This window comes from Wyeomyia smithii, chromosome 1, assembly GCF_029784165.1.
Source record: "Wyeomyia smithii strain HCP4-BCI-WySm-NY-G18 chromosome 1, ASM2978416v1, whole genome shotgun sequence".
Taxonomy (NCBI): domain Eukaryota; kingdom Metazoa; phylum Arthropoda; class Insecta; order Diptera; family Culicidae; genus Wyeomyia; species Wyeomyia smithii.
The window spans coordinates 150,635,475-150,662,470 of NC_073694.1; the positions used below are offsets into that span (position 1 = coordinate 150,635,475).

Here is a 26,996-nt window from a genome sequence, read left to right on the forward strand (position 1 = left end):
TCTTGCTTGCACCTGTCCACCTTCTGTTATAGGATCGAAGTTTTCTTTGAAAACGCAAAGTCGTTTTAGAAAATCACGAGACTGGCGATAAGTCGCAAAGTGTTTTTTAAAACTCGCTGTCCTTTCCCATCGTATACGACAAAGCAATGAGCAAATTTTGAGAGAGATCGAATTTACTTGATTAGTAACCGAATGGGCTATTATTGTCTAAGCAGTGAATTGCGAACGAAACCATGTGTAACTTCACCGATGAATCAAAAATCAATTGTTCGTGGCCCGTAAAGCACAAACGAATAGTGCCGCAATGAATATAATTGTCGCCTAATAAAAATATTGTGAACGCTTACGTGACCTTGGTATCCACGAGGTGATGTATCAATAGCAAATTGTTAGCGCGATGGCGTCTCAGTGTGATAGCGTCTTATGAGTACAACCAACACTTGGGACGCTAAAGTTGTTCTCGATGACCAAAATTCCCTGCAATCGTCAACACTGCGTAAAGTTCACGTTTAAGAGGCTTAAATCTCGGAGCGATACTTTCCTCTTGCTGCTGGTTCCATATAATCAGAATGCGCTGGCAAAAAGTTGTTCCTTGAACGTTGAAGCTCGGATAAAAATCCGGTTCGAAGGACCATGTACGCTTGGAGTAAGCGTTGTCCGTGTCCCATGCAGGGTCCCAAATGCGCCAGTAGATCAGCAGCACATCCAACAAAGGCTAAGTAATTTGTCTCCGAAAAAAAAAGAACAACCGTATGCTTCGAAAGTCGAACTATATTTGATATTATATGTGTCAGGAAAAACCAGCGGAAGGCCAGTAAAAAAACCAGCATCTTTTCAGTACTCGTTGTGTTGTGTTGAGTGGAACGTATGTAACGTGTACAGTGTACAGCTTGCAGATTAATTGGGTGATTAATCAGTGTTATGTAAAGTGTGTGCGGTATTTATCATACATTAAATAATATTTTATATTTATTTTACTAAAACTAAGTTAGCTCCTTCTATCAGATTTTAGAGCTTCTCGATGATGGTTTAAAGGTGATGTTGCAGACGGAACAGTAGGTATTAGTGTGTCAAGGGCCTACGTCCCTAACCCTTACTACTAGTATTAGTATTTGTATTATAGTGTTACTTCCTAAAACTAAAATTTCTCACCAACATCCCACGACGGTTGAAGCATACTTTCCTCCTTCCGAGGGAATAATTGCATGAATAAAATAAACATTAAAAACAGCAGCATACTTCCTTTCCTCTAAAGGAATATTTGCATGATGTAGATATTAATAAGTTGTAAATAGTTTCACACCGTATAGCTGTAAGGAACAATGGATAATTAATTGCTGTTTGTTTACCTGTGTGATGAGTCGGTCATTCATTGTAGCGTATTCTAGCAATAGTTGATAGGCAAATAAGATTTCCATGCCTTTTCGCTGATTTCCACGATGCGGTGGCATTGCTCTACATTTAGCTTTAGTAGTGTCCTTTTTGCCCTCCTATATATTAATAGTTTTTCCTTTTGATTTTCCTTAGTATAGTAGTTTTTCCTTTTGCTTTTTCTTAGTTTAGTGGCTTTTCCATTTAATTTCTTGTAGTATAGTAATCCTCCTTTTGATCTCCTTTAGCTTAGTAGTTTCTCCTTTGATGTCATTTAGGTTGGTAGTTTCTCTTGTTCACTTTATCATGTCGTAAAATTATTAAAATTAATTCCGATTGCCACTTCATTGTCTTTAGTTGTAGATTATCATTCCTGTCCAATAGAGATTTTCTTCTCCAGTTACGGCTTAAAGCCTGTTTTCCTCTACCAATTCCTGCATGTCATCCAATTTTATTCCGGTGCTAACCTGGAAACGGCACCCGCATTCGTGGCTTCACTAAAGGTGCACCTACAGAAACCTGTCCTTAGCTGAAACAAAAATAAAAACACTTTACATCCGATTTGAACGATACAATAATGTTCCGCTTTCCTTGATTTGGGCCGATTTTCCGGTAAATCCAAGTAATTCCCGTAGTTTTACATAGCGCGCGCATGTCGAGTTAATTTCACTAAATGCACAGTATCTACGTTGTTCTGACATTTCATGTGGCGAAACTGAAGAGCGAGAATGTGTGATTGAGAGGCGAACGCAATTAGGTTCATCCGTAGATGGATTCTGATGCGTCAAGCATGTACGAGAGATGCGTGAAAGGTTCTATTTTGCCGCAGTATTTTCTTTAGGAATTTTGTTTTCGAGACATTTCGTTTCTAGGTCACTGTAAACATAAATCGCAATACTTTTGTGGCAGTGAACAGTGACTAGAAACAGTAGTTTTTCGTGAGAGAGGGTTCTGTCCGGCGGCCTCGCTCCGAGCGAGAATAGGAGCATCAACCCGACTCACTGGTTTACGGTTCATGTAGATGAACGATTTTCGTGGATGTTGTCTTCGCTATCGGTTCGCCCTGGTGTAGAAGACAAATCCCAGGTTAATTCAGGCACTTGCTTGAAGATTGTCGACGTCTTCAAGTTGAAGCGGCGGTAATGTAAAGTAGATTGAATGAGGAATGAATGAACGAGATGAATGAATGGGAAAGCAGCGCGGTTCTTCAGTTAGCAAGTTTATCGAATTCATAGATTTCTTTGGGTGGTTCTTTGGTTTATTTTGGTATTAATGATAAGAGAATAGACATTAGGTATTAATAACTATTTTGGGAAAATGAATGTAGATTTGCTGGAGACTGGAGACGTATGTCGATGAGAAGTTTATTTTGGCCTACGAAAATTTGATTGGATTCTGTTGTAACTTTGTCGCAACGCCAATCAAATTTTCGTACTTTTAGTGGGGAATGATGTAACAAGTACACATATGATTTAAATATACAATTTTCACTTCTTATATTACGTCTTTCTTCTATATAAATGTTTATTAATTACTTAGTTTGCTATCGAACATAATTTCCAAAATAAAGTTAGAGTTTAAATTATTATTAATTTTTTTTGCAAAAGATCTTTGACTCAAACACCGCGAGCAATATCACGGTCAAAGTAGTAATTGGCATAAAAACTCAAAGAATGAGATCCCCGGTGCTCGATTTCTCTAATTGCCTTTCTCCACCCATGCCACCGAAGCGACGAGCAGCAGAGGAAAAGGGATCCGCGTGGGCGGATCGGACTAATCGACGACAGGACGCAGCGAGCGGCGATGCCGCCCTCAGAAAACATTCTCAAGTAAACCCCGGGTATTGAGTGAGTAGCTGGTTTTTGATTTATCCATGCGCATGCGATACTAAATGTCTCCATAATTAAACGAGGGTGAGAAGCAAGCGAGTTTGCCCACCGCTTACCCCCTACCCCCAATCGTGGGTGGAATTGAAACCGCACGGGGCACGTGATAAGAGCTAGCTAGAATGATATAGAGGAAAGGGAATAGAGAAATAGTTATGTGCTAGAAGACAAGATGGAATAAATGTTACATCATGGTTTGAAAAGCAAATAGAATTATAGTTATCATTTAGCGAAATTAAGATGTTTTGATGCGCTTTATCACAGTTCTCGGTTAGGTTTTTCATGCTGTTCGGTTCGTTTACTTTCTTATTCTTTCATGAATTTACTGGAGAGGCTGACTCCGATATCAGCCAAGGCAACTCCCAATTCGCTGATAGGCAGTCGAGTGGGAAGTTGAGGCTTTGCCAGGGATGAGAAAACCCCCTTGTGTAGTATCGGTGAGATTTAAAATCGTGTGTTAGGACGCCGAAGTCGTCGCGTCAGTCAGGTTTTCCGACGCAGGTGTATGCGGAGTACAGCGAGAGTTTTGAGTCTGCCAACTTGCTTCCCCTCCCTAGGATAGGGATAAAAAAAGGAACCTTCTCCCAAAGGTCTCAGGTCGGGCAATTGTTAATCGTGGTGGGTGGTCTCTCGCATGAGAGTGGCGCTTAAGCCACCCACTTAGCACCGGGGTGCATGCAGGCGGACCAGTTGCATACGTTTGACTTGTTCGAAGTCAGTTTTATGGTATTCCGGTACATCCTCGTACTCGCAGTCGCTAGGGTACGAACTATGGAGAAAAGAGATGGTCGGGTTTGATGTTTTTCAAACCCGTACCCGACCCGAACCCGAATTTTTTCTTTCGGTCGAAACCCGAGCCCGACCCGAACCCGAAATTTTTTTTCGTTGAAACCCGAACCCGAAAATTTTATTTCTTTGAAACCCGAACCCGACCCGAACCCGAAAATGTGAAACCCGAGCCTGACCCGAACCCGAGATTTCATAGATTTTATAGTCGGGTTTCGGGTTTTCATACCCAAACCCGACCTGAACCCGACATTTTCAAACCCGAACCCGACCCGAACCCGAAAATATTTTTTTCACAAAACCCGAACCCGACCCGTACCCGACACTTCCAGAAATTTTCAAACCCGAACTCGACCCGAACCCGTCGGGTACGGGTCGGGCTCGGGTTTCGGGTTTGAAAACCCGAAACCCGACCATCTCTAATGGAGAACACAGGTTGAACGGGAGTAGTTCTTCCTTCTTATTCGCTGTGCTTGCAGAGGTATGGCAAACTGTAGCACATACTTTGCACGAACAAGACACCCTAATAGCGAAGCCAGGTTTCAGATCGACTATGTTCTGGTTGACGGTCCGAGGCCCAAACGATGAGTCGTCGTTTCGATCACCATATCGTGGTAAAAACTATTCGCATCGAGTCGAGTACTTCGTGGAAGATATGGTTGGACATCCAGAGGTTGTCAGCTGACGCAGTTGATGCAGTCGGAAAGTTGATGAGCGGATGGGTAAACCGATTGGAGACTTGATTGAACATTGAAGCCACATCCGCGATACGGTCAGCAATGCGCGAGGAGTGTTGAACACGACCGTAGGGACTACACGCAATTTGGAGTGTGACGGACAAGAAAAGCTGAGTCCGTACTCGCACCATGTTGGCAGCAAATTGTGTGACACACCAGATGAGCAAGAGTTATTGACAGGTTAGAGCGGCCGAAAAGAGACTTCATCAAACCAAGAAATAAGAGCACTACGAACGATCTCTGAGCTGAGGTGTTGTTGAAAGGCGAAAAGGATAGAGTCAACGACAGCAACAGGAGAGAATTAAAGGAGGATGGACAAGCTGTGTACTCGCCAAGCTTGGGCGAAGTTAGCTATTAAAGAGCAAAAAAACCCCAAAAAGCAGTTGGAAAGGAAGGCCTCCTAGCCTAACTTTTTAAGGCCGGCATGAGCAGCTGTGGAGTGCAATCCATCGGCTCATCTTCGAAGTTTGGGCCGAAAACAAACTACCAGCGGACTGGTTGGACCGAAGCATTTGCCCAGTTTATAAAACGACCGATTGCAGTGACATAACACTTCTTAATGCTGCTTAACCGCATCATGTTTCATAGACTGGGGATTTACCTACTGAAGCGGTTCTTAACCTTTTTTGGTCTGCGTAACCCTTGGTGATATTTTCCAAACCAATTTTAACCCCCGGCTTGGTTTGTTTTCGCAGTGTGGAAGAGAGTAGTGATAGATCATTCTGTGGTAGCCTAATTCAGGTTGCAACTTGAACTATCGTTTGTTTGATTGAAAAACGCGTATCCCCTAGAGGCTTACGCGTACCCCGGGTTGAGAAACGCTGACCTACTGGATGGCAAATTTATATTATCCAAGTGGGTATTTTTATGGAAAAAAAATTAAATAAAAAAAAACATTCAACTAAATTTACTGAAAACAATATACTACAAAGTAAAACTAGTTAGAAACCCAGAATGGGCTGCGTCACATTGACGCGATGCGTAAAAATATTATAAAACTTTGAAATCGATTTTCTCTTTTGCCTGATTTGTGGGACAAATATGCGTAGAACGGTAGAATGAAACACACTGGAGTTTACAGTTTTTCAACGCAAAATACCTAACGTAGTATAATTGGAATATGATCTTTATGAATTTGTGTCACGTTGGTTTACGAATCTTCAATATTTTTTCCAGAAATCGCCAAAGCACATTTAACCAAAACAGAGGAAAATCATAAAACAAAAAATATGAAATTTAACAAAATCCACACAACATATATTATGTCAAAGTTTTGGTTGAATACAATTACAGTAGCAATGAAAGTTCGGAACTTTTCGAATTTCGTTCAGAAGTAGGGCTCAAAAATTTCGTTTCCTCGAGAAAAATCTTCGACGAAAAAATGCACCGGTAGTTAAAGCTCATCAAATTCAAAGAATTCCTTCATCTCAATTGTCTTGGAAATGCATGAAACGTCGAGATCTGGTGCTATTTAATTTTTTAATAGCGAAGCCAGGTTTCAGATCGACTATGTTCTGGTTGATGGTCCGAGGCCCAAACGATGAGTCGTCGTTTCGATCACCATATCGTGGTAAAAACTATTCGCATCGAGTCGAGTACTTCGTGGAAGATATGGTTGGACATCCAGAGGTTGTCAGCTGACGCAGTTGATGCAGTCGGAAAGTTGATGAGCGGATGGGTAAACCGATTGGAGACTTGATTGAACATTGAAGCCACATCCGCGATACGGTCAGCAATGCGCGAGGAGTGTTGAACACGACCGTAGGGACTACACGCAATTTGGAGTGTGACGGACAAGAAAAGCTGAGTCCGTACTCGCACCATGTTGGCAGCAAATTGTGTGACACACCAGATGAGCAAGAGTTATTGACAGGTTAGAGCGGCCGAAAAGAGACTTCATCAAACCAAGAAATAAGAGCACTACGAACGATCTCTGAGCTGAGGTGTTGTTGAAAGGCGAAAAGGATAGAGTCAACGACAGCAACAGGAGAGAATTAAAGGAGGATGGACAAGCTGTGTACTCGCCAAGCTTGGGCGAAGTTAGCTATTAAAGAGCAAAAAAACCCCAAAAAGCAGTTGGAAAGGAAGGCCTCCTAGCCTAACTTTTTAAGGCCGGCATGAGCAGCTGTGGAGTGCAATCCATCGGCTCATCTTCGAAGTTTGGGCCGAAAACAAACTACCAGCGGACTGGTTGGACCGAAGCATTTGCCCAGTTTATAAAACGACCGATTGCAGTGACATAACACTTCTTAATGCTGCTTAACCGCATCATGTTTCATAGACTGGGGATTTACCTACTGAAGCGGTTCTTAACCTTTTTTGGTCTGCGTAACCCTTGGTGATATTTTCCAAACCAATTTTAACCCCCGGCTTGGTTTGTTTTCGCAGTGTGGAAGAGAGTAGTGATAGATCATTCTGTGGTAGCCTAATTCAGGTTGCAACTTGAACTATCGTTTGTTTGATTGAAAAACGCGTATCCCCTAGAGGCTTACGCGTACCCCGGGTTGAGAAACGCTGACCTACTGGATGGCAAATTTATATTATCCAAGTGGGTATTTTTATGGAAAAAAAATTAAATAAAAAAAAACATTCAACTAAATTTACTGAAAACAATATACTACAAAGTAAAACTAGTTAGAAACCCAGAATGGGCTGCGTCACATTGACGCGATGCGTAAAAATATTATAAAACTTTGAAATCGATTTTCTCTTTTGCCTGATTTGTGGGACAAATATGCGTAGAACGGTAGAATGAAACACACTGGAGTTTACAGTTTTTCAACGCAAAATACCTAACGTAGTATAATTGGAATATGATCTTTATGAATTTGTGTCACGTTGGTTTACGAATCTTCAATATTTTTTCCAGAAATCGCCAAAGCACATTTAACCAAAACAGAGGAAAATCATAAAACAAAAAATATGAAATTTAACAAAATCCACACAACATATATTATGTCAAAGTTTTGGTTGAATACAATTACAGTAGCAATGAAAGTTCGGAACTTTTCGAATTTCGTTCAGAAGTAGGGCTCAAAAATTTCGTTTCCTCGAGAAAAATCTTCGACGAAAAAATGCACCGGTAGTTAAAGCTCATCAAATTCAAAGAATTCCTTCATCTCAATTGTCTTGGAAATGCATGAAACGTCGAGATCTGGTGCTATTTAATTTTTTTTTAAATCGACTTTATGGGATTTAGGAATTTTCGAGTTGAGACCAATGGAACGTATGGAAATGATTTGGCCTCCGAATTTCGTTTAGAAGTACTAGTTCCATACTCTTGAAAGTTGCATCAAAAAAATTTCAACGACAATTTCAGGTTTTATTTAGCTAATCGAGTTACACGTTTCTATCCTTAAATTCACCGCGATTCCTCGTGCCTCGTACTTTTTAAGGTGAAACGGGACGTGGTCGCGATCAACTCGAATTTTGCAATCTAATTTTTCTTGATTTATGAAGACTACGTACATGAAACTTTGATCAATTGTTTTCACAACTGTTGCATGCCTGAAGTAGCAATTTGAGTGCTGTTTATTTAGTGGAAGCCGAATTTTTTACGATCAAAATACAGAAGTAAAAAGAACTCTAACCTCAAAATTGTATAGGAAAAGGCCACAATCCCGTTTCACCTTAAATGGATGCTGCACTGCTCAAGCAGGTATGAAGTATGTCGTGTCAATTTATTGATAGGAAATACCATTCTCACGGATGTGAACCACTGAATTTGCAACAGAACAACGGAACTATTAACCAAACCATATTTAAAAACACGATCATAACCTTCTCTCGCCAAAATTTCTACCAAAGACAAAACAATTCTCAGTTTACTTGTGGGCGCATGGAAAATGTAAACAACGGTAACTTCACCCAGGTCGTTTGATTACTCACATTCACTTTACTGAAGACATCATGGCTGACGCAACAGTGAATCATCATTTCAACATGCTCGTGCATTGGAGTTCATTCGATAATGCGAACGCGACAACTGACAACAACGCGGATATATCGTTAAGAATTTTGTGAGAGTGAGGAAGAGAGAATGAACGCCAACTGACAGCATCTTTCGGTTTATCGAGGTGCGTTTTGCCACATGAAAATGGCGCGCTTTTAGGAGAAAAACTAAGTAAGCACGTGTGCAGGCCGGAATCAATCATTCGTTGGCATGATTTTTTATACTTCGGATGATCGAGACCTGTGGATTTTCTATACCTATTTAAAGCATTGTGGTTTGACATTAGGATAGCATAAAATATAAAATTCTCAGAAGAAAAAAAATCCGTTCTGAGGAAAATTTTATATTTGCAATGCTGGTTTGTCGAGCCATCGTGTGTTCGTTAAGAACCGAAGCTATAGTAATTTCAAGTGCACACTGCAACTTAAAGAAGTTTTTGGTGTGGAAAAACTTGAATCTTGACAATTTCGAGCTTGTTTTTCTAATCGCATTTTACGGAAAAAAAAACAGACTAATGCTTATCATGTGAAGAAAGGAACTCTAGACAGCATCAAGGCAATTGATTGATGTTTGAAGGAACCTACATTCTGAAAGTAACTCACACAGACCATTTTAAGTTACCACTTGAAGCATTTTATACACGCCATCATTTAGTAAAAAGTTTTAATCCCGCTTTCTTACAACGAAACAATAACCTACAAATTTCTCAAATTATCTTCAGATCATAGAGATCATATTACCTAAAAACTGTCAATTAGTTGATAACCTTACTGTGTAAGTTTCCCGTAGCTTGAACGATGCGAGGAAAACAGTAACATTTTCACGAAAGCTTGGCGTCTTTCGCCTGCAGTTATACTGCCGCATTGTTCATCGTTAGATTCAAACTAAATTTTCCGGCGCAGCTAATCCTCTAACTGCGCAGGACAACAAAAAAGGGGAGGACAACCTATTGGTTCCGCCCACCACAGTTGAAGTCAGTCCTAAGCCCAAGTATATCAGCATGCCGCAACGAATGAGAAAAACGGCGAAGAGCGATGTTAACTCACAAGGAAAGGAAGAAACAGCGAATTTGTCACACTCGAAACCAGTGTCACAACATCTGGTCGATCACGCACCCACGATCATCTTTGCGTGCTGTTGCTGTTGTTGGTGATGGTACTGCTGCTACTGTCTAGAATTTGGACAGCAAATGAGGATCGTTTTTCTTGGTGACAACATATGTGACAAACAGAGTCGAGAATCCGTCGCGAACTAGACAGTCTGCTCGCGGATTTCGTCGTCGATGGTGAACTGGATCGCGTGTGCGTTGCCGAACGGTGTCTAAACCATGACCAAGTTCAACAAAAATCTCTGTCGGAAGTCGGTACCAATGGGGGTAACGAGTTTTCGCTATCAAGAATTAAAACAAGGATATGAAAGCGAACATCGGAGTGATAGTAAAACGAGGATTGGAATGTTAGGGCGTGTGAATTTTGGGGCAATGAATCGGCCGCCAAACGTTAGTGAAAGTGATTTTTTGTGCAGTTCCGGCCAGAGTGAATTGACGGCCGAGCAGAAGTTGAAGTTGAACATTCAACAACTGCAGATCCGACAGAAACAATTGCAGCTGAACGAGTACGACGATAACAGTGAAAGTTCCGAGGAGCACGTGCTGGCACCATCTTCCGGTTGCATGGCCAGTCCTAACCGGCCCTGCCTAACGTGGGCCTGTAAGGCGTGCAAGAAGAAAACCGTAACCGTGGACAGGCGGAAAGCTGCGACCTTGCGCGAACGGAGACGTTTGAGAAAGGTTGGTGTTAGCGGGAGCCGGCAAAGACGGCTGACAATTAAAATTAAATTTTCGACAGAGCTGATATAGATGCACTTCAGTTATAATAAAACATGAAAATATTTCAAAAATTTGTCATTAAGAGGTCAGCTGTTATGACTGTCTTTCAAGTGCAACGTTTTTCCGCATCTGGATGTTTAGGAATGTTTAGGCCCGTATTTGGAATTTTGTTTGATACAGCAAGATACCATATACGAACAATTTTCCTAAATACGATAGTAATGTTTTCCTACTACAAATCGTACAGTATGTCGATGTCAATGTATTGTTTCTAAACGAAATTCAGGTTGTATTATTATGGTATTTCCGTCTTTGGATGGTATTTGTAAGAGTTGGTAAATGAATAATATTCGTTTTTTAGTAGCACAATGTAAATTTATAAGTTTCTATTATTATTTTACACTATTCTAAGCTTTGAATAAAAAAGTTTCACTTTGAATTAACAAAAGTTTTAGTGAATTTTTGTTATTGTCTTGATGAATTTTTATAACTTTCTCTCGTTAACATGCTGAAGTTTGGTTCGAATTTTCTGCTAACTCCAATTTTTATCATTCATTTACTTTTTTCTATGCACCTACTGTTGATAACGGGGTTTACTCTTTAAATATCATTTCAAGCCTTGTTTTATTTACAGTTTTCTAATATCCATTTCAATTCGTGATCGCTGCTTAAATTTTGCATTTAATATAAAAGTGCACATTTTTTATTTAATTTGATATAACTTTGTAAAGAAAAGTCCTGGAGATATATGACCTTTGGCAAAAATGTGTGTTTTATGTGCCCCAACAATTCCTCCGAACAATACTTTCGTGTAAAATGCAACTAACAAAAGTTAAGTACAAAAAACTAACTTTTAAGTAAGGTCCATGAAATATACTTTATAACTTTGTACCGAAAGAAGATAGGATTTTCATTTGTTCAACGAAGTTTCATATTTTTGAATCTTCTACAACTTTGCTGAACAATTTATTCTTCTATCTCTTAACACAAAAAAGTTAATTTTGTTTTATTTTTAGTATAGTAAACTTTTCATACTTTTTGACAATTTGCGATTATGCGGGTCATTCATACAAATAATTGTTCCGAAGACACTTTTAAGCTAGGATGAAGGTAAAAGACGCTATGGAAATAAGTTCCACTTTTTGCCTTATTGGACCACTGTGCAATGCTTTTAGAATGCATATAGCGAAAATATCTATATTGCGTTGTATTTGGCCATTTCAATTTTCCAGAAACCGAAAGCCATCTTGAATTTCAAATAGTGGCCTTTTGTGTGGATTTCCGGCCTTTGGGCGATCAAGAATCCTCATATTGGACCATTTTTGGTTGTTTTTCAGAATTTCTTGGATTTTGAAATGGCATCTGGGAAATATTCCCAATAGGTGGTATTTAGTTTTTCTACAGTCGAATACCCCCCATAAACAACGGTGTCAATATCAATAATACCTTGTTCAGACTATGCCGGATATGACCTGATATCGCCAGATGATATCGGATATCAACTCGAGTGTTTACACTACAGTGAGCTGATATGATTTGACATTTGCTTTGATAATTGAAAAGAGAAGAAAACAAAAACAGGTCAAAGCTAAAACAAGTCAACAAGAGCAATGGGATTAGGATAGAGATGTCAGCTAGTTGGCTCGCACCAACGCGAACTCTCATATGCAATTGTCAAGATGTGCGGGATGAAAATAGCAAAAATATTTCCTTCCTTTTTTCTCGCATGCAACGCGAATTGCGAAATTTGCAGGGTTGCGTCAAATGTCTGTTGGCCGTGTTGCCAACTGCTGGAAATGCGGTTATTATTGGTTTTGATAACCGCGATAGCATGTAGCCGAGGTGATATCCGTTGACAGCTCGATTGTATGGGATATCAAGTAATATGGATGGTGATATGGCCTCGATAGCACGAATCGCCTGATATCAGGTGATATGTGGTGTAGTGTAAGCGGGGTATAAGATATCTGCGTAATGAAATATAACCTTTTTCTATGGAATGTTTGCGCTGTTGGTTGCCACAAACGAAAGGTATAGAGAATATCCGTTTGTAATGTTTATATTTTTTGAGAATTAAACTTTAAGTGCTAATCTACTTGAAAAAATAATGCATTTCGAGTGAGAAAAGGCAGATCACAGCACTAGGTGGTTTATTTCGTATTTTTGATTTGTTATAAAAGCTGCTAACTATTATGTTTTATTTCAGTTGGATTTTTGGATCCATTGGAAAATAATATTGATTTGAGTATTGCTTAGGCTTTCGGATAACAGCAGGTTTTCTACAACAGTGTTATGCGAAACCTGTCGAAGTAGAGCGATAATCAACATTTTTCTTTTACTAGCAAACTTTTTTTTTACACTAATCAATTCGTATTTTTTCTCTCACTGATTGTTTTTTTTTCTTTCACCAACACATTTTGTATGAGTCTAAATACGTTTGCGTGAATACATGCAGATGCGTATATAAAAAAATTTATTTGTATATGTGCATGCTTGTATTCACTAATCAATTAGGAAACAAAAGTACCGTAAAACGGGATGAACAGAAACAGTCTCCATTATATCTTGCAATGTACAAAAAAAAATGTAATGTCTAGAACGAATATAGAAGCTTTGAAACATGGGTCTGACCTTCCTATTACCATTTCAATAAATAAATAATTCACTCTTTCATTGAAAGAAATGTTGCATGTTTCTATTCACCCCGCAATGGGGTGAATAGAAACACTCATCAGTCGACTGCGTTTTTCTTGTTCTGATGAAATATTCGCATTTTATTTTGGAGAAAAAGAATTATTGCATCAACTTCATTGTTATGGAATGCAAAAAAACGTTAAAAAGTATTTAAATAGCGGAAATGTAGAACTAGAATCTTGGTCCGCTTCATTTCGGTTGCTGATGTCGTTGTCAATTCATGTCAAGCATCACGCAGCAAATAAACCAGACTTTCGTCAAGTTTTAGGCTAATAGCTTGGTTATCTGCTGGATTGGGTTCTGATGGTAGACAAAGAAGTTGATTCCATATTTCGCGGTCGCTTGGCGAAGAGGCAGTTATTTCTACGTAACATTCTTGTAGCTTGCATCAGGCAGAGCGGATCCAGTTTTTTATACGATTTCGAACCTTTTGGTTCGTAAGTCCTGACCAACATGGATTGAGAATGTACAAAACAAGCTCCAGGCATCCTTTTACATGAAAAATATGATTGCATTTCTCAAAAATATTTTTTCGAGTAAAAATATTCGCTATGGCGTTGTTTCTATTCGCCCCGTAAATTGACAAACCAGGATTTTCCCGTGAAATATAAGTAAGGGAACATCCATAAATGACGTAGCTTTTTTTTAGGTTTTTTTGACCCCCTCCTCCCCCATCGTAGCATTTCGTCACAAAGTCAGGACCCCCCTCTAGATAATTACGTGGCTTTATAACAACACGCCCCCCCCCCACCCACATGATATTTTTTTTGCAAATTTTATTATCCAAAACATTTCTTGAGTCATGAATGAACAAGAAAAGACAAGGAAGTAATATAAATGACCCTAAACAGACAAAACAGTGATAAAAAAGAACTAGAAAAAATCTAAATTTTTTCTCAGTTTCATCACAGACAGACGTCCAAGCAAGAACAAAATTGATCGAAAATTCTGTGTAAATTTTCAAAGAGAATTGCGTTATAAATCACTTGTATACTAGTGCTGCCTGGTGACCTTAGCGCTACAATACATTTTTTTTTCGCTGGTGTATGAGCCTGGCGCCACTGGTAGCGCTATCTGGTTACGGATTGCTACTTTTAAAATCTTTACACAAGTTTGGAACTCAGCTTGGACGTCTGTCTGCGGTTTCATGTTTGCTACGTAGCTTGGCTCCCCCTCGCCACATTTCGTCACGAAACTGCAAACCCCTCCCTCCCCCCTCAAATGCTACGCCATTTATGAATGTTCCCTAACAGGTTGATAAATGCCTTACGGCAATCCTCAAATTCACTGTAAAAACTTGAAATGCTTTACTACCTACCCAGTCCAGCACGAGAACAAGCTCGGATTGGAACATAATGGCTTCCATAGGCAAAATTTTTTAGCACTCGAAAACGCTCTGAACTTGAGCCTCCATTTTGTAACTTTCTTAGCAAACTGATAGTAGTGCTTCTAACCCATAAACAAGGTTGCATATTCAATCTTAGGGTACTATTTCGCCGCGTGCCGACTACTCGCTCCAAAAGTACAATTTACAAATACGATGTATGACAAACTTGTAGTCCCTAAGTAGTACTACATGTTTGTCGAATATTGTAATGCTCTAGCTCTTATGCGTAAGAGCCCATATTCAGTCAATATTTGCGGTGAATATTATAATATTCACCGCGAATATTGGCTGAACATCCAGCTGAATATAAGCTCTCACACTTTAGGCACAAGAGATAGAGCATTGCTTTCTTCAACAGACTTGTAGCATTACTTTAGGACTGCAAGTCTGTCGCACATCAAGTTTGAAAATTGTACTTGTGGAGCGAGCTATCAGCACGCGGCAAATTGAAGGGAATTGACACCCCGAAACTGAATATGCAATATGGGTTTGGAGGGCTTGTTTACTTTTGAACTACCAGGAAAAATTTTCTTAAATGATTTTTGAGTGTTATCAAAGACTGGTAATAAAGTTTTTCAAGCTCAGAATTACTCAGAATTACTAATTTTATGAATGTTGGTTTACTGAATCTGCTGGTGAAAATAATATTGATTTATGTAATTTTCGCAAGCTTCCAAAATACGGACATCCAAGCATTATTTTATCATTGTTAACAGTATATTACCATATATATACCTAAATTCAACAGAATCATAACAATTTTAACATTTGCATACGCTAGCTAGGGATGGGAAATATCGACTAAAATGGCTATCGATAATTATCGATAAATTCCTTAATACCATCGATAACTATCGATAATTATCGATAGTTTGACAACCAGAACCAGATGAAGAAAAACAACAAAATGTTGCTCCCGTTGTGGACAGGAACAATATTTAAAAGTTTATTCGCACCCATAATTCACACTTAGGCGAAATCTTGTCGTTGTCCGTATAAGGTAGAGTGAGCGGAAATGAGTATCCCTCAATTTTCTAACAATTTCATGTGAAAGCAAACAATCATCGAATTCTCTTTAAACAAAGTCTAGGCCAATATATTTTTTCAGTTCTGGCATCTTTGTGGAGTATAAATGCCAATGCGAGGAAAATATCAATAACTATCGATAACGCGGAAAGCTTAACGATTCTATCGATAGCCGGCAACTATCGATACTATCGATAATTATCGATAGGTTTCCCATCCCTAACGCTAGCGCAGCCTGCTGCTGGCAGTGCTGACAACACCGCACAGTGGGGAATCGCTGGCCATCAGCCAAAAATATTTTTTTTCGTTAGCTATTTCATAATATTTTTCCTTTATTGTTATAGCATTCAAGTGTCTAAATCCAAAATTTGGGCGCAATATCATGAAATCTGAATTTTTTATGACTTGTCAAAGCTTGGCGAACTGACGTTTTTTGTCTTTTTTTTTTGAAAAAAAAGTATATTACTGTGAAACGCTCTGTAGCTTCAATGATAGCTTGGATTTTTTTTTTGACGTCAGAGGAAAAGTTGTTGGAAATATAGTGCAAAACAAACCCTTTTCATTAGATATTGTAAAATTTGGTCATAGTAGGCCTGACACTAGGAAAAATTAAAAAAACGTGATTTTTTGTAGAAAAGTAGCTTAAAAGTTTAGTTGCCGCAGTTTGCCACGGTTGTGACTACATTCAAAATTTAGGTAAAAACGTAAGCTTCAAAATGCATACTGTCCGCTGTAGCGCAAAACTGCGCAAATTGTCACTTTAGTGAAGAAAGCGATAGTAGAATTTTTAATATTTATTTTTGAAGTTGAAATTTCATCCAGGATTAATTTTAATCATAACCATGATACCCCATTAATGAAAATTTATGATATCGTACTCAATCCGTAAGGATAAAATATAAATTTGGGCAAAAATCACAAAATTTATCAATGAAAAGTTATAAAATAAGTGTTAAACAAGAAAACAGTAAACAAATCTTTATGAAATTTTAATTATGTCAAACTTTATCACTTTCTGCAAATTTAAAACAATATTAGAAACATTCAGCCTTTTCAATTTATGATCATGAAATTCGCTAAACTGATTGAAGAGTTAAATACTAGCAGCGAATTCATACCATCAAACTCCGGCTAATAATAGCCCGTTTGAAAATTGCTTTTGCTTCGCACTCGTTTGCATACAAAAGTAAAGCCCACATTTTGCTTTACGAGAAAAAACAAAGAACAGTCGTCGCCCTCCGCATCTTTCATTTAGAAAGTTGTGTCATTCCAGTGTCTTGGTTTTCAAATTTATAAATTCGTTGAATTTTATTATGGAGCCTTCAACTTCAGCGGCACCACCTAATTCAATGCCTAATAAGCTGTCAATTCATGGTGTTATACATGTATTTAAATGTCCTCTTCCAACCATAGAAACCGGATTTGGAAGATAACATATGTTTAACATATGTATAAAATATGTAATGAAACATCGAAAATTACTAGAAGAAATGAAAATTGCAGCGAAAGACATTTTTCCTGCTGATCAGTATAATGAACTTCAAATTTTCTGGAAACAATTCCACACGAGATTTAAGCGATCACAGCGGAAGATGATGATGCTGATGATGATTTTCTCAATTTGTAATTAGTTTGTATTACTTATGTTGTTTCAGTTTATTAAAAAATATATATATATTTAGGCAAAATTTGTTTAGTTCGAGGGGTCGTCTATAAATTACGTATTTGTTTTTTTCAATGGGGAGGACGCCCGGTGGCACTACTTGTTGTCAATTCTATATAGTCATTCTATAAAAAAGGAAAAAAACTGCCAAAAAATATTAAAATTTGGATTTCGTGCTTTATGGACGGCCCCAAATAAAAAATGGATGCCAAATTCGTGTTCAGCGCCCCAAAATTATGCAAATACCAAGTTTTTGTCGGATTTATCGACACTTTTTTTGCTTGGCCAGCCTTTGTATGGAGTCGCCCCACTGTGCACGGGCGCAAAATTTGACACACGCAGTTGACTTGAAACTAGAAAAAAGCAAAAACCGATATTTTGCGAGGCGCTACACTTAGGGGCAAGTTTTAGCCCATTCCGGCCGATTTTTAGCGGAAATTTGTTCCGGCCGCGCTGTTTATTAGTGTAAAGAGAAAAGTATACTTAGTTTGAGTGGTTACACGACTCTAACGTGCCGGTATTTGTGGAATTTGTGGAAAATGTTCTAGTCACTATATCGGTGCGAAAATATAAACAACACCGAGAGATAAACGTTTCACGGTGAAACCTAATGTACGAACTGATTAAATTAGGTGCTCTGATGTTGGTTTAGCAGTTTCACAAATTGAAAAATTGTGCGATAGTTTGCAGGAGGAAGCCATCGGTCCTCCCATGCTTGGATTCCGTCTCGTTTCACGTTAATACAACCCATTAGAATGTCAACAAACTTTACTGAGTGATATTTCCAACAACGCATTCCGCCTTTCGATCCTTTTTGCGATCAATAAGATTATTCAGATCGTAAAGTGAATGCCACAGAGCTCGTGTTTTCTATCGACTATTTTACGAAACTATCGTTTGACGTGGACATATGACTCATTGATTTGGGTCCCTGCAATTGTAAAATTTCAATATGCAGGAACCATTTGTTACATGAAAACCAAAATCTCTTCAGTTGTCGTATTTCAATACTTCAAATACTAATGTTTCAAAAAGCACAAAATAAAGTAGACCGCAATGTTTCTCTTACTGTGAAAAACGTAACTTATATTTGATTTATCTCTTCCGGCAGGTCAATGAGGCATTCGAAGTCCTGAAGCGACGAACCAGTACGAATCCAAACCAGCGGTTACCGAAGGTGGAAATCCTTCGGAACGCCATTGAGTATATCGATAGCTTGCAAGCATTACTGGAGGTTGGTAGTTCATTTTTCTGCATCCCAAATTCCTTAAATATTGGCTCTGTTCTTCCCACCAGGAAGCACCACCGATTCGGCAGAGTCCGGATATACTCACCGACAGCAGTTCAATGTCTAGCTTTTCCACACCACAAGACTACATGGTAAGTGGGAAAAAAGTAATTGTTGAGCTCCGCTCTCCCTATGATAGCCACTACATACGAGCACACATTAGCGCCAATTAGCATCGGTCGTTTCGGGTAATACCATCGCATTTACGGTACGCATATCAGTTCACACCTTCTTACTCACCCAGATCTAATAGGCCATGTTGCGTTGTCATGAAATATCAACACCCGGCGCGATCGTGCCTTGTTTTGTCATTTTATGGTGGGTGAGAGCGGCTGTGGCGCCAGATGATTCCGAGCGATCTCGACTTCTGAAATATCGTCGTTTAATTATTTGTTGATAAACATATGGAAACTGCTGAATGGGTGGGATTTTTCGCAGATTGCTGAAAGAAGCATGGGGTGGCCTGGTTTGTAGTTTAGTTCCGTGCTCATGACATTCACCAAATGTCAGCAAGCGCTGCCCATGAACAGGACATAGGTTCTAATATCAATCATCGCCTGCTGGTGTGTAAACAAACTGAGTGTAGGAACTCATTTCGGCAGATATCCGTTTCCTCCATCATTTGCTTTATTTTGGATTGCATGGATTTGCACGAGGCAATTCGCCCAAGATTAATGGTGTTGACGAATGGACCGCTCCAAGCGATCATTAATCGTTTGCAGATGATGACAAAATGTTCGCGGGCGTGCTTGTGATGTGAGTTTCGGTAAACAGATAGATTAGAAATTCATACCAATATTTTCGACCCAAACATTCGAATTCCGTTCCAGTTCGACGCATCTTCCGTCCCGGTTTCGCTTGGATCGAATGTAGCGATAAGATTAATGGATTCCTTTTTTTACTTTGCCGCACTAATCCGGGGATGTGGTCCAACATTACAAGGGAAAATCTCAATTAGTGCGAGCGAACGTCCGCTGGCAGGCAGGTTTGATGTCGTTGCTATGACACCCACTGCTGTAGTTCGCGACACCGTCACCATGTGGCAGCATGTGAAGAATTTGAAAACATAATGAGTTTACAAGTGCAGTGATCTTGTCATGACCACCACTTATAGAAACGTTTTTTGCGATTATATGCTTTTCACAGTTTTCCAAAATCTTTCGCATTAGATCACAAGGTGGGCCGAGGGGCTGAGTGGGGTTTGTTAAAAATCTCTTACCATTTATTTTACCGCTAGTCAAAATATGTCATGCTGTCATTCCGGCTTTGCTAACAGGGAGGTGTACGTAGGATAAATGTCAGCATTAGTCTATGTTCGAAAAAGGGAATGCAGAAGCGGTTGGAGAGGGTTCGAAGCGGTCGACGCTGCTACAATTGGATACTTGACAATATTATTATGCGTCCGTGCGTTGTTTGGGTGCCCCTACATGAGTGACTTGGACAACATGATCTATACACACGGTGTGGATGCAGTAGGATGGCAACGACGGAAGACGTCCAACAAGCATTTCACGAAATGGAATTGAGAAATTAGATTCGGTTCGAGTTCAATGACGCTGTTAACCTGGATGATGGAGGCATTTTGTTTGGGATAGTGCTACAACGATGGCAGCTCCGAGTGGTACGCTGGCTTCATATGTTGATGAAATATTTGCGTGCCGGGGAAAAGTAGACTAAGCCAGTGATTTTTATATCGAGCTTAAGAGCAAGGTTAAATGACATTGCTAAAGACATGGTGAAATGATATGTCAAAAGATTTTTTCGTACGGAGGAATCCGCAGAATCTACGGAATTACACGAAATAGTTCTGGCATTTCTGACAATCAGTCATAATAAAAAAAAGTTCCAGAGACTAATCTTGTTTATAAACAACTAATGCATAAAAGTCGTTGCATCTAATAATACATCATTCCGATGCATTTAAGTTATAAATATGGCAATGCTACATACCTTGCTAACAATACTCATTGATTTTAGAAGCAATCCACAACTTAAAACACACGAACTTACGATTTTCATCTGCCTAATTAGTAGGAAAATTGGGAGCAAGACCGACACCCTAAGCATTTTTGCTAATATAAAGATGGAGCTTAAACAATGAACGACTACAACTACCAAAAAAGGTTCTACAATTCTACATAGTTCATAATCAATATCTGTAAAATATTGGATTTCTTAACAATTGCACTATGTTTTACGATTGTAGAATCGAAAGACCAAGCATGGGGGTGGGGGGTTAACAAAATGACCACGTGGTCTTTTTTTCTTACTTATAATTTATTGTTGCCACCAAGTCAATATCGAAATTCTACGAGTTTGTCCACATATTGACATCTTCTTACCCATCTTTAATAAAAACAGATCTTAAATCGGACAAAAACTGAGCTCAAAGAAGTAGAATCACCGTCTACGAAACCGGTTTTGGCATGGTTTTAAAATATTTCACAAAGCAAAATAATATCGAGTATGTCTGAGCATTAATAGTAATGCGCTAATATCTAAAAGTCTCAAGGCGTCAATGAATCAATTTGATGGTCTGAAGTGGAAGGTTTTAGTAATAATTCTCTTTCCATTGCCATTGCCTTTCTACTCAACTTTTCGGCAAAAATTGATGTCTCCGCCTCGTCAACAGTCCACCATCTCGAACCGTGTAGTACTGATCACCCGGAAGCGTTTTGTAGTCAAACTAGACACAGGTTTCATCGTTCTTTATTGCACACACCGATTTTCCACGAAGCAGTTGATCATAAAACTTTCGCGCTCTTGGTTTGACGGATGCGGCTTGGTTTTGACTCCGTTTTGGCTTTTTCTGTTTCTTATACGTCTTGGGACTCAATTTTACCGTGACACGATAGACTCTACTGAGAAGTGACCCTACTCTTTTGGCCTCATTCCAAACTGAGGCACGCTTCTTGCAGGCGTAAGCACTAGAGCGTCCTACCCGGGACGTCCCGGGATGGATTTCCCGGGAAATTTCAATTTCCCGGAATTCCCGAATCCCGGGAAATAGTTATTCAAATCCCGGGAAGTATTTTTCTTTTTCAATAAAAAATATTGGAAAATCGATTTAAAATTACAGACTCTGTACACTTTTGTGCAATGGTGAATGGAATTGTATAGCCATGTGTTCATGAATGACTTTTATTCCCCTCTAATATATTTTGATTCGTGTAAGAAATGCGATTTGCACATTAGTTGACATTTAACGCACATTTATTTCATCATCATGCGACGATTCGAAAAATACCATTCTTCCAACACACAAAGACTAGGTTGGAGACAGTAGAATATGAAAGAACTTTTACAAGTGATCGTGGTTTATAGGAAATGCGATTGAGGAAAGGAATATTCCATACCAACGCACACTCATTATCCATCAATTCATCATCACGCCACGACGCAAGGAGTAGAAGAAATGCTTGCGCCAATGTAAAGAAACCATTGTTTTACACACAAAGACTAGATTGGGCAAAGTAGAATATGAAAGGATTTGCACAAGTGATCGTAGTTCATAAGAAATGCGATTGAGAAAAGCTATATAAATACTACACTAACGCACTCTATTCATTCATCATTACATCCTCGCGCAAAGACGCAAGAAGTAGGCGAATTCCTTGCACAATTAAAAGATCGCCATTGTAACACCACGTGAGGACGAGACTGGAGAAAATAGGATCAGCGCGTTATTAGTTTGTCACCGCCGTAAACAACAAGTCGTGAAAAATCGTATGGAAAAAGGTTTGTCTGTCATACAGCAGCAGTTTCGAATCTATTATTACAGTTAACTATTCATTATTGCAGAAATGGCAGGAGTCTGGCAATATTTCAAGAAGCTGCCCGGCGATAACGAAGCACAATGCTTGAAATGTCCGCAGCAACTCTCGTGCAAGGGTTCATCTACCAGTGGCCTTTTACGACACTTGCAGAACAAACACAAAATCACCGTAAAACGACCATCCCCTGAAGAAGCGGAAACTACAAACCCAAATCCTCGTAAAGTGTCGAAGCTAAGCAGTCCTCCTGCAGGATCTTCGTTGATGCAGTTTGTGAAACGACAATCTTTGGGAGAAATAGTGGCGCGGCTTGCTGCAGCCGACGGAATTTCCATCCATGCAATCACGAACAGTGACTTTATTCGACAATCCATAACCGCCCGCGGCATGCAACTGCCGAAGTCGAAATCGACGGTCATGAAGCTTATTCATGATTTTTACGACAAGGCGAAAAGTCTCACCACCGAAGAAATTAAAAAGCGACAAATAACGGGTGAATGTATGAGCCTTACTTTGGATGAGTGGACCAGTTGCAATAACAAACGGTACATTAACATCAATGTTTATTGTTTCGATGGATCCATGTACAACCTAGGACTTGCTCGAATCAGAGGGCTCCTTCCGGCTGGAAAAGTTCATGATTGTGTAAGCACTGTTACCTCAAGCTTTGGCTTACCAGGAAAGAGCATTGTTGCTGCCACCACCGACGGAGCTTCTGTAATGATTAAGTTTGGAAAAGAGTCAGCATTTATTCATCAACAATGTTACAACCATGCACTACATTTAGCAGTGACAGATGTTCTTCGCAAAGACAACTCTGCGGCAATCGATTCCGATGATGATTCTTACGAAGAGGGTGATGATGAAGAAAAATTCGAGGAAGAACCTGACATGCCTTCGGGTAAAGTTATGATTCAATTCATTTTTGTAATCTGATTAAGAATTTTTTTTCTCAGTGCTCTACCGCACACGTTTCGCAGATACCCTTAAGAATGTTCTAAAAATTGTCAGAATTTTTCGAAAATCGCCGGTGAAGAACTCAATCTTTCAAAACCATATCGTTACAGCTCATCTAAAACCCCTGGAATTGCTAATTGTTGTTACCACTCGATGAAACAGTACGGAAAGGATGCTCGAACGGTTTCCTCGTGTCTACAAGTGTATTGAAACAAAGCTAATAGAGCTTAAGCAAAATAACCCACTATCTGACGATGATGTGCATAACCTGCAGTCACTTTTTGATGCATTGCAACCGGTAAGATTGGTATCCGAAGCGATCGGTAGGCGAGATGCAACACTACTGACTGCTGAAGCCAGTTTGAATTTCCTGCTTTCGAAACTAAAAGAACAAAATAATGTTATCTCGAACGAGTTGTATGATGCTGTATTTGAGACGATCTTGTCGCGTCGAAGCAGAGTTGGTATCGTTGATGAAATTTTTACATAACAAGAATTTGACGTCCAGCGAATTGCCAACCTGCTCCAAGGCGCAGGTAATGAAATATTTGAAGGAAGCTGATTGGATTCTTCAGATGGTTTTAGTTGAAGGTGAGGAGAGTTCCTGTTCGAAAAATGCAACAAAACAGAAGGATAAACTTACTCTCCAGGAAGAGCTTGATATAGCCATCAAGAAACAGTCAGACTCAAGACTCAGAACCTGATAACACCTCAATTGATACAGTGAACCGCGCAAAAATTCTTCATAAGGAAGTTATGCTCTATGAACTAACGGGTCAGTTGACTAACAGTCTTAAAAAATTGTTGCAGAACCTAATGTCTATAAAACCAAGCTCCACTGATAGTGAGCGGATTTTCTCTGATTCAGCTAACTTCTGCAGCAAGAAACGCTCATCTCTAACCGAAGAAAGCCTAAATGTTCTTATGTTTTTGAAATCCTATTTTAAGAAAATTACCAGACAAAATAATGAACTTTAATAAATTTTTCGAAAAATGATCATCTTTTTATATTGTTTTAGGAATTCCATTCCTTTTCTCATTTTATGTGACAAAAATAAACTCCAAATTAAATAAATCGCAGTTATTTTACGTTTCTTTCGAAATTTTTTATAAATCCCGGGATTTCGGGATTTCCCGGGAAATCATATTTATATTTCCCGAATCCTGGGAAGCTAAAAACAGTCGGGAAATGGACGCTCTAGTAAGCACGCAATACTTTCCGATCCAGGGTTCCGTCTGCCTGGTTTCCGCCCAGATTTCAGCTTTTCCTAAAAGCTGCAATCTTTACCATACCTCCAAAGCGCGGTTCGAACCGCTTTAATGCTTACACTTTCCATTTTCGCGAAACGTCAGGGATAGTACACAATTTGTGCAGAATCATTTTACGTTTTTCCCGGAGAAATGCTTCGCATCGTCACGAAAGTGATGAAAAGCGGCGCTCTTAAAATACAGTATTCTAAGTTGAACTGTAAACAATAACACACAGTAGAGATCAGCAGTCTAAACGTCAAACGGACTGAGTCCGGGGATGTCTAAAACGTGCCTACACATAAGGGGCCATCCACATACCACGTGAACAGATTTTTTACGAGTGGTCCAACACCCATTTGGGTTGTTTTTCAAAACCTGGAAGTCACTATCTTGGGTTTCAAAATGTCGTCTGGACATTACTCTGACCTTACTCTGATTCCGAAAATAACCATATTAAGAAAAAGCATTTTTGGCTTTGTGGAAGCCCAAAGTTACCTGCCTAAATTTTAAAATGACGTCTGTAGTCAATTTCTGGACTTTGGGAATTACCCTGATTCTGGAAATATCCATATTTGGTGATATTTAGTTGTATAATGGTGAATTCCAGGAACCGGAGGCCATCATATTGAACTTCAAAATGGCGTCCGGAGCAGTGATGTCACATTTTCATCTGTACTGAGAGCTGCAAATCTTTTTCATCTGTACTATTTCCAACAAAAATCTGTACCATTTGAACATAGTTAGGTATTTATTTTGTAAATCTTTAAAAAAAACAATTTCAAGGACGTTTGTTCACTATTTTAAGGAAACTATGATTGCATTGACTCTGTTAGTATTGGTTCTGAACTACTAGCTCGCTCAATACAACTTTTGGATATTAAGTTTGCGTTTATTCTATCGTTGCCGAGTGTGTTACATAGTTATGTCTAATCTTTTCTAGCCATTTAAAAAATCTGTATTTATCTGTACTTTTTCACAAAAATCTGTAATCTGTACATTATACGATTATATCACTCCCCGATTTTAACACCTTTTACACCCGACTTTATCATCATATAACATTTCATTGAAAAAATGTCAGGATGAACTGATTTTCTATTCATATTCGATAATAAAATACTTTTGCATAGCTCTTTGTAGAATAACATCAATCTGAATATAGTTTACATTGCACATCAAAACTAGTTTGGGAGTGTGTTCAATCACTCCAAACACTGGGTTGTAATAATCAAGTAGACTTATACTGTGTTCCTGGTCACTGTGGAAAAGATGGGAACGAAAGAGCCGATGAACTGGCAAGACTTAGATCGTCTCATCAGTTCATAGGACCAGAACCCTTCTGTGGTCTATCCGCTTGTTCCCTTAGAATGGAACTAAAGTATGGGAAACTCTGAAAGTGGAATCCAACTGGACAAACACCTTCATCGGTAGGCAGTCGAAACGTTTCATCACTCCGAACGTTTCTATGACTCGTAAAATACTGGATCTTTCAAAAAAAGATCTAAGCACATATACTGGTTTAATAACAGGGCATTGTCCGAGCCGTTATCATTTGAAGATTATGAAAAAACTTCAAGATGATACATGTCGAGTATGTGGCATGGAAAAAGAAGACTCGGAACATCTGTTATGCCGATGTCCGGCAATTTTTATCAAAAGATATAAGTTCTTCGAGAGAGGTCTTCTGGAACCCTCTGAAATCTGGAGAACAAATCCCAGTACGGTTGTGCGCTTCATACGGAGTATAATACCGGACAGGACTAATGCTATTGGCCAGACTATAACGACCACTTCCAATAGTGATACGTTATCCTGACTAAGCAAAATTAAAAGGAGGAATATGTCACAAAATATCAAAAAAAAATTGGTCGCAGTGACGAAAATACCCAACACGGAAAAAAAAAGTTTACATTGAAAACCCAACACTGTAAAAAATCGTCACGTTACTGCCAAGTGCTAATAGATGTAACATTTCAAATCTACGTGGAATACACTTGCGTTTCAGTTCACAGCATAAAATCAAGTGTCCTACACATAATAATAATGATGATGATAAAACTAAAATAAAAATCTATATATGCTGGTAGCCTCCCCAGCTGGTCTCGAGGTACGATGCTGGCCTAACAAGCCAGTCGTCGTAGGTTCGAGTCTTGACTCGGGAGAGACTGTTAGTGTCAGTAGGATCGTAGCGCTAGCCCCGCAATTGTCCTGTACACTTAACAGTTGGCTGCGAAGTCTGTGTATAGTAAACAGAAGGTCAAGTTCCGAATCGGAATGTAGCACCAAGGCTTTGCTTTGCTATATGCTATGTAGTAAGATCTTACTAGGGGGGAGTGGGTATCAAAAAATCTTACGATGTCTTACAAGGGAGGGAGGGGGGTTCGAAAAAGTAGAAAA

The 26,996-nt window shown here is 39.2% G+C and overlaps 1 protein-coding gene across 1 annotated transcript in view; it reads left to right on the forward strand.

Annotated features, from left to right (window-relative positions):
- Positions 1-9,800: 9,800 nt before the first annotated feature.
- The window catches only part of LOC129729954 (myogenic-determination protein), a 50,804-nt gene continuing 33,608 nt past the window's right edge, over positions 9,801-26,996 (forward strand). Inside the window, exons 1-3 of the mRNA XM_055688885.1 lie at positions 9,801-10,521; positions 18,442-18,564; positions 18,627-18,710. Coding sequence (XP_055544860.1) covers positions 10,060-10,521; positions 18,442-18,564; positions 18,627-18,710 — 669 coding nt within the window. The 5' untranslated portion in view covers positions 9,801-10,059. The remainder of the gene's footprint in view (positions 10,522-18,441; positions 18,565-18,626; positions 18,711-26,996) is intronic.